The 8324-nt window shown below is 48.2% G+C and overlaps 1 protein-coding gene across 2 annotated transcripts; it reads right to left on the bottom strand.

Moving 5' to 3' along the window:
* Positions 1-987: 987 nt before the first annotated feature.
* On the bottom strand, positions 988-7885 carry RPS14 (ribosomal protein S14). Of its 2 annotated transcripts, none has more exons than XM_082726236.1 (5): positions 7577-7885; positions 4651-4801; positions 3902-4063; positions 2064-2140; positions 988-1635 (listed from the first exon to the last, which is right to left on the bottom strand). In XM_082726236.1, exons 2-5 carry the CDS (start codon positions 4797-4799, stop codon positions 1613-1615), a joined length of 411 nt encoding a protein of 136 aa, XP_082582362.1. In that variant the 5' UTR covers positions 4800-4801; positions 7577-7885; the 3' UTR covers positions 988-1612. The 2 variants fall into 2 exon arrangements, with proteins under 2 accessions (XP_082582362.1, XP_082582361.1); XM_082726235.1 differs by having other exon boundaries at positions 988-1109.
* Between the last annotated feature and the right edge of the window lie 439 nt (positions 7886-8324).

The following is an 8324-nucleotide window of genomic DNA, read 5'->3' as shown; positions in this document are numbered from 1 at the left end:
AGCACTGGTATTTTGTAGAATGTCCTCCAACTAGGTTATGGGTTTTTAAACAGTATTACAGAGTTGAAATGCTCCCCTCTCCTTGAATGACTATAGCTGAAACCTTGAACAACATATTTGAACTGCGTGGGCAATTCAACCCATGTGGATTTTTAAATACAGGAAAGTACATGTTTTTTCTCCTCCTTACGTTAATAACATTTTCTTCTCCCCAGCTTACTTTATTAACCACCCAACTTCGTAGCAGCCACCATCACTGGGCCCTATGCTAATCTCTCGCAGAACACTCCATACCATCTGGTGCCACTGGGTCCTTGGAGGTGGATGCAAGCTTCCGGAGAGCAAAAACTTTTTTTAATCACTGATGAAAATAGGGCTTGGTGTGTATTTGTAGGGTGACCAAATCTCTATGTACTTTATGTACTGATGTGGAACAATCTCCAAGATCTGCCAAGTGAGAACAAGCAAGACGCAGCAGAGTGCGCTCCCAATTCTGCACAGAAGGTGTGGGGGGCGAGTACACACCCACATGTGTTTATATATGGCTCAAGTCTGGAAGGCTCCTCTTCTGCTCAGACTACACTTGGCTCAACAGTTTCCACTCTGCTCCAGCTCTTTAAGAATTAGTCCATTTTTGGAACCAACATCTCCGCTTTCAAAACAAGGTCTCTAAGGCCTTGGCCTGCTTTAGATGGCGGCCACAACAAGCTGTGTGGAAGAGACCCACCTGTAGCACAGGCATCTCACCTCTCCTTAGGTGACTCCTCCCAGGAAGTCACTTTACAGAACACAGGCTCACCCTGTCACAGGTCAGGGGCCTAACCAATCCCTCCTGTGTTCCCGTTGGGCAAGTTATCTACATCCTCTGAAGCTGCGTATCTACTAAATGCCTCCTCTGTCCTGCACCTGTGACCACCAGTGAGTCTCCCACCCTGGTGAAATGTAGCTAGGAAGAAAGAATCCTGAAAGAGAAGACTAGAGTCGAAATAGCTTACACAAAGGCAATTTATTAACAGAAAACAGTAATTTGAGGAATCCTGTTCACAGACGGCGACCACGGCGACCCCCCTTCCTGCGGGTGCTATCGGAGGGGATGGGGGTGACATCCTCTGTAGGGAGGAAGAAAAAACATCATTGCCTAGAGATGGATGGGAAAGAGTCCAAGCCTCCCTAAACCAGTGGAAAACAGACCAACAGTGAATCCCGCTGCTCCCCATGTGAATCCTCAGTAAGTAACACATGGACATGGACTGCCCCATCTGCTGCTTCCTCAACATTTCTGAGGTGGTCTGAACTCACTTTTCTGAAGGGAAAACCAGGGTTCAGAAAAGACACTCAACTTACAAGATCAAAGAGGGGAGATATCCAATTTCTGACATCTAGCCCATGGACTCTCTAGCGGAAAGATTATTCTAAACAGGGGCAACTGAACACTACCTCCTTTTCAAAAGGTAAAAAGCTAAACCATTAACTAGACCAGGGGGTTAGTATATGATGCTATTACATGCAGAGAAACAGGGAAGAACTAATACCTTCTTAGGAGTAAGGGGCCAGGAGATCATGGGTGTGAGGGGGCAGACACTAGGCAGATGTAGGGGACTCGCCACGATTCTCAGCCATGGAAGTTGCTGCTCCCTGCATTCATTTTTCATCGTTACAATGACTAGCACACTCTAATACTTAGTAGGAAAAAACCAAGTATGCAGACAGTCTTACAATTCAGGGGACAGACCACACAAAATGCCAACTCCCTTAAGGAACACTGAAAAGGACAGACAATTATCTCCCATCAGTTCCACAAGCCAGTCTCTGGCCCTGCACACCAGGCAGTGTGGGGCAAAGGTTCAGAAATGAAATTGTGCGGTCAACATTCACATCAAGGTGACAGGGATGCTCTGTAAGAAATTCTGTCGTATGATGCCTCTTGCAACCCCCATTACCTCTGGCACCCTAACTGCCAATAGGCCCCGGACTAGGCTCTGTATCCTACTGGGTACAACACAAGTTTTCTAGGGTCAATGACTCAAAGCAAATCCAAGTGGTAGCTAGAGGGAGGCACTTACCAATCCGCCCGATCTTCATTCCTGAGCGGGCAAGGGCTCTGAGGGCTGACTGGGCCCCAGGTCCAGGGGTCTTGGTTCTAGGGAAATGAGGACCTACATTAAGAAAAGCTTTGTCCAACTCATTAGGGGTTCTTTCTAGATTCCACAACCCTCTATAGTTCAGGAATCTGCAACTTTTCAGAAAGGACCAAAAAATAAATATTTAAGGCTTAGTGGGCTACATATGGTTTTTGTTGCATACTTTCTGGCCCATGCATCAGAGTTCAAGCTCTGTTCTTGCCTGCAGCGGACTGTCCTTGCCAAGGCTGTAATTTTTGGGGGGCAATCTGTCCATTTCCAGCCGCTCCGCGACCCAAAACCAAAACACTAATATCTCTCCAGAGGACCACTTTGGTCTGCTGCTCACAAAGCATAGGTTTTTTTTTAAAAGATTTTAATTATTTATTTATTTGACAGAGGTCACAACTAGGCAGAGGCAAGCAGAGAGAGGGAAGACGGAAGCAGGGTCCCCGCTGAGCAGAGAGCCCTGATGCGGGGCTCAATCCCAGGACACGGAGATCATGACCTGAGCCGAAGGCAGAGGCTTTAACCCACTGAGCCACCCAGGCGCCCCAGCATAGGTTTTTTTTGGTTGTTGTTGTTTTGTTTTGTTTTAAATATAAGCTATATGCCCAGTGTGAGGCTTGAACTCATGACTGAGGTTAAGAGTTTTGTGCTCTATCAACTAAGCCAGCCAGGTGCCTTGAAGCAGGAGTTATCTTAAAAAACAAACAAACAGAAAAAAAACCCATCTCTGGAGCACCTGGGTGGCTCAGTCAATTACACATCCAACTCAATTTCAGCTCAGGTCATGATCTCAGGGTCGTACTGAGCAATGGAGTCTGCTTAAGATTCTTTCTCCCTCTATACTGCTTCACCCCCACCCACCTCTGCACTCACATTCTCTCATCAAAACAAAACCCCAATTTCATCAAGTCATTACTATTAAAAAGTTCCTATGCCCCCACCCCACTTTGGCTAAAGTCTAAATCCTTATGCTTCCTCTAATACCTAGCAGGAACTTGCTCCTGCCTATCTCTCTGATCATACCACATGCAACTCTTCCCCACAGATGTGCCAAATTCATTCCCGCTCAAGACCTTTTCTCTGCAGTTGTAACTGGCTGGAATATTCTCCCCTCTGCCCTTCCTTCACTGGACCAACTCCTGGCGTATTTAGGTCTTAGATGAAATTAAACTTTATCACTAACTCCCATCCCTCACACTGTACTTGCTTCCCAGCACTTGCCACAAATGGAAAGCACAGGAACCCCTACTCAGGCTGTTTAAAGACAGACTGTCTTGGGGCACCTGGGTGGCTCAGTGGGTTAAAGCCTCTGCCTTCGGCTCAGGTCATGATCTCAGGGTCCTGGGATGGAGCCCCGCATCGGGCTCTCTGCTCAGCGGGGAGCCTGCTTCCTCCTCTCTCTCTCTGCCTACTTGTGGTCTCTGTCAAATAAATAAATAAAATCTTTAAAAATAATAATAACAAAAAATAAAGTCAGACTGTCCTACCAGTCTAGGCACCTCTACACAGAACGAGAAGAGGGTATAGCTATCCTTTTCCATCCTTCTTTCCTAGCACCTAGAACACAATACCTTGTATGCAGCTGAGTGCTCAATGAACAGTAAGCTTGGTAGGTGGGGGGCGAGTAGAAGTAGTGGTGCAGCAGTCAACTACTGAATCTGAACACACTCGTGAATCTTGCACAAAGTCACAAGAGAAAAACCAAGCCTCAAATCTAAGTGCTCTGGCTCCCAAGCCCGGGGATTTTACCACCCAGCCCCTGCCTCATGTACCTATTTCCTCCTGTGGCCCGTAGTTTGATGTGGAGGGCAGTGATGCCCAGCTCCTTGCATCTCTGGGCTACATCCTGGGCAGCCAACATAGCAGCGTAGGGAGAGGACTCATCTCGATCAGCCTTCACCTTCATTCCACCAGTCACACGGCAGATGGTTTCCCTGGGAACAAAAGCTCAGTGATTTCTCTTATCCACCAAGGACTGTGAATGCTTATCGCATTCTTACTGAGTAAATGGTGCCAGTCAGGTATGGCAGAGGATGAAGGTCCACCTGATGGGGCATGAAGACCCAAAGTAACTGAACACTGTATTAACAATATAAATTTACTTTTGCATTTAATCCTCCCAACTGTTCCAGGGGGCAGGCACAATTAACCTCACCACAAATATTATGAGAAAACCAAAGCTTCGAATTTGAGTGATTTCACGTGTCACAAAAAAACTGGCTAACAGCAGCCAGAATCTGTACACAGAGAGGACTTCCTGTCCACCCCCGCTCCTACAAAATACCAAGACTGAAGATTCAAGGATTATACTTTAAGGTCATTAAGGGCACAAAATGTGTCTCTTTCTAACCAAAGTGCTTGGGAAATCCCAGTATTTGTGGCTGAACAACCAAATACATTTTCTTATCTGAACATTCTTTTTAATTCTTTCAAGACTCTTTAAACTGCCACCCAGTTCCACGGGCATTTCTTCCTCCAGACCTTACCAGTTTGGCCTGTGCCTCTTCACCCAAGTACTCACTTGCCAGAAAGGTCGGTGACATGGACAAAAGTGTCATTGAAGGATGCAAAGATGTGGCAGACACCAAATACATTTTCTCCTTCTGCTACTTGAGGTCCAAGGCTGATGACCTGTTCTTCCTTCTTTTCCTTCCCCTTGCGAGGTGCCATTTCTAAAAGAAGGAAAAGAATCCAATATTAGCAATGGACAAGGTTTCCACAGCCCCTTCTTCCCAGCAATTGAAGGAATTCTCCCAAGTTTTGCTCTTCTATGTCCTGTTTTCCTCTATCTAGTCTGTGAGATCTCATCTCTGCCTAAAACTCCTTTCTCCCTGCATTTAGGGGCTTTTGATTGATGGGAAAAAAAGCAAAGTACCTTGAGATAACCTTTTTCCTGAATCCACCGAAAGCACAGCTCTTAGCACTTATAGGAAAGGAGCCTAGAGTTCTAAGCAGATCGTAAGTATCCCTCAAATTTTTACCAAGTGGACTCAAAAACTTGAAACACACACTGGCTTAGGTCTCTGGAGACCTCCAAGTTCAACTGACCACTCTGCAAACCTGGGCAAAGCCATTATCCCTGGGCTTTACTGATGCCAATACATATCCTGAGGAATTTCTAATGATCTGTTTAGGATGACACAACAAGTCAGTTGCAAAGCAGAGTGGAAAACCAAGTTAAGAGATGCCCTGTCTTGGGGCGCCTGGGTGGCTCAGTGGTTTAAGCCACTGCCTTCAGCTCAGGTCATGATCTCAGGGTCCTGGGATCGGGTCCCGCATCGGGCTCTCTGCTCGGCGGAGAGCCTGCTTCCCTCTCTCTCTCTCTGCCTGCCTCTCCATCTACTTGTGATTTCTCTCTGTCAAATAAATAAATAAAATCTTTAGAAAAAAACAAAAAACAAAACAAAACAAAACAAAACAAAAGAGATGCCCTGTCTTATGGACATGGGGGAGGGTATGTGTTATGGTGAAGATGATACACAGACCTGTACCCCTGGGGCAAATACTACATTACATGTTAATAATAATAGAGATTCCCTGTCTACATCTCACAATACTTCCAGTGCCAGGAAGTGTTTCTGGTCTCCTGGCCCCCAAGTACCATTTACAGGTTAGGCTCAAAGACTTTAAGACCACATCCAAAAGGGTTAGTAGGCAGTTAAGCCCAACAACCTACTTATGAACTGGTGACACCTGAAGACCCTTTATGAAAGGCACCTGCTGCCTGAACTCTGCACCAATTTCTTGGCTTAGAATTCAAAGGTACCTTGGGGCACCTGGGTGGCTCAGCTGGCTAAGCCTTCAGTTCAAGTCATGATCGAGGCCCATGTTGGACTCCCTGCTCAAGCGGGGAGTCTACTTCTCCCTTTCCCTTTCCCCCTGCTCATAGTCTCTCTCTCTCAAATAATTAAATTCTTAAAAAACAAAAAAACAACTCAAGGGTCCCTTCCCACATATCCCTCTAGCTTCATCTCTCACTACATATCCTGTGCTCTACCAGATCCTTCCAAAAGCCGATTTGATCTCCTGCTATCCTTCCACAACTCATCAAAACCAAATTCTTAAAATTTTTACTAGAATCAAGCATTAAAGGCAATAAAACTTCTCCTCTTGGAAGGCTAAGAGAAAAGCCCCATCCCAAAAACTCAATGTTAGTGAAAGCAGGTAACTCTTATCTGACACACACTCACAGACTCCAAGGGAGGGAGACGCTAACAGGAGGAAAGCAGGTGAGGATAATAATGTGAAGACTAAGTAAGAAGAGGACCTCCTTTCTGACCAAAGCCCCAGGCCTTCCGGCCCTGCTGAGACTCAAGAATCAGAACAGCTTCCCAACACCTTCAGAAGACACTAAAGATAACGAGGGCTCCGATGACTTAGGCTGTACCCTTCCAGACGAAGACAAAACACAGTGTTGCCTAGGTTTGTAAAGAGTGGCAAAACCAAACCTAAAAACCAGTGTCCTAACCTCCGGCCCAGCACTCTCTGGCCTGCCTCGAGATGCCTCTATTCCACGAATAACCACAATTCCACACCCGGAAAAGTCCACGTCTCCCGGTCCCTGGATCTCCCCAGTGCGCGCACATGTGTAGGCCTTGGGTGTATGAAGTTAACTGCTCCTGAACTCAGATTAGGTCCCACAGAGTAAGAACTGTAAGGACGTCGCCAGGGGAGCTCACAGAAGAGAAGTTTAAGTTCTGCCTGATGAAGCCCAGAAAGACTCCGGCAGATCTGAACTAAGAAGCATGAACACGGATGCCTGCGGTGACCGGCCCCTCAACAAATGCCCACGTGCCGTTTCCCCACCCCGTGTCGTGATGCCAACGGTCCCTGGAGAATAGATTATAAACTCACAGCAAAGGTGCTCAGCAAACACTGATGCACACTTCCCCGCCCCGACTCCGGGTTCGCGCGGCGCGTCCTAAGCGCCCAGTATTTGCAACGTGTCAGGTTTAGCAATCACCCAGACTTAGGCAGCACCCAACACAGGGCCGTTTCTCCGGATTCTCTCCGTGAATCCTCACACAACCCTGTGGGATCGGAGCGACAGGTAATCCCATTTCCCAAACCAGGAAACCAACTGCGGATTAGAGGCCGGGCCCGCGACGCCCCAAGAGCCTGGCGGAGAAGAGGCGAGGCCACATCACGCTCGGCCCCGCTCCTTCTCAACCAAGCCGTGCGGTCCCTTACATGCGGCGGTGGCGGCAGCGCGGAGGCAGAGCCTTCAGGGCTGCGACCGCACTCGGCCCCATTTCACAGGCTCCTCCTCGGGGAAGACCGCCACCTTGCGAGACAAGGCACACCCCTGACTCTGGGGTCGACCGGCCGCGCCCCTCGCCCACAACTGACTCGGCTTCCACCGAAACCCCCCAGTCCCGCGTCCCCGACCCCGACGGGTGACCCCTGCCGCAGGATGCCGCTCGATTGTTCTCGCCCAGGCCTCCTACCTGCGCGTCTTCTCCAGACTCCGCTACCGGAAAGAGAGAGCGGGAGCAGGCGGGGCGACGGGACACGTTCGCGTCCCCGGAAGTGTACGCCCGAGGTCACGGAGCGAGGCCGGCACCCGGAAGATGCCGGCTTTAGTGTTTCCAAGGAGTTGAAGAATCACCCTCGGCAAAGGCGGTTTACCTAAGAGAGCACCAAAGGAGACAAGGTCAGGGTGTCGCCGCGAGTGGGTCTGCCTCTGAGACTGCACGAAACAGCTACATCTACTCAGTGAGGCGGGCCAGTGTGCAAAGATGGCGGCGGCCTCGGCTAGATGGACTTCCTGTAGCCTGACCCCGGGCCTGGTCAGCCTGGAGGTGGCAGCGCTCCTCGCGGCGCGGAGGGCAATGACAACAACAACAGCGATCATCACAGATTCTGGTCTACTATGTACTGGGTAAAATACGAATAAATTATTCAATATTTATTACACACCAGCTTGGACTGAGCAATTTATAGACGTTGCTTAATTTAATCCTCACAAAATTATCAAATAGATAACTGGTTTGATTTCCCTTTTTACAGATAGGGGATGTTAACCGAAATCACACGTTTGTGGCTGATTTGGAATTTTTACTTCATAATCTATCCGTTTAAGAGCCACTTCCATATATCCCTCTAATACTGAAGGACCTTGAAGTGTTGGGATAGTGTATAGATGGAGATGTGGGGACCAGCTGAGAAGTAGGTTGTGTGTGTGTGTGTACATAG

This window comes from Mustela nivalis (assembly GCF_964662115.1).
Source record: "Mustela nivalis genome assembly, chromosome: 3".
NCBI classification, from domain to species: Eukaryota; Metazoa; Chordata; class Mammalia; order Carnivora; family Mustelidae; genus Mustela; species Mustela nivalis.
The sequence above is the reverse complement of the archived record's forward strand: the minus strand, read 5'-3'. Positions and strand labels throughout refer to the sequence as shown.

What these genes read in the sequence shown, in the direction of transcription:
- RPS14 (XM_082726235.1), bottom strand. Translation starts at nt 4,799, where the DNA reads ATGGCACCTCGCAAGGGGAAGGAAAAGAAGGAAGAACAGGTCATCAGC. An exon ending in GTCACCGACCTTTCTGGCAA is followed by an intron (nt 4,064 to 4,650) that starts GTGAGTACTTGG and finishes TTTTGTTCCCAG; the next exon opens with GGAAACCATCTGCCGTGTGA. An exon ending in AATGAAGATCGGGCGGATTG is followed by an intron (nt 1,110 to 2,063) that starts GTAAGTGCCTCC and finishes TCCTCCCTACAG; the next exon opens with AGGATGTCACCCCCATCCCC.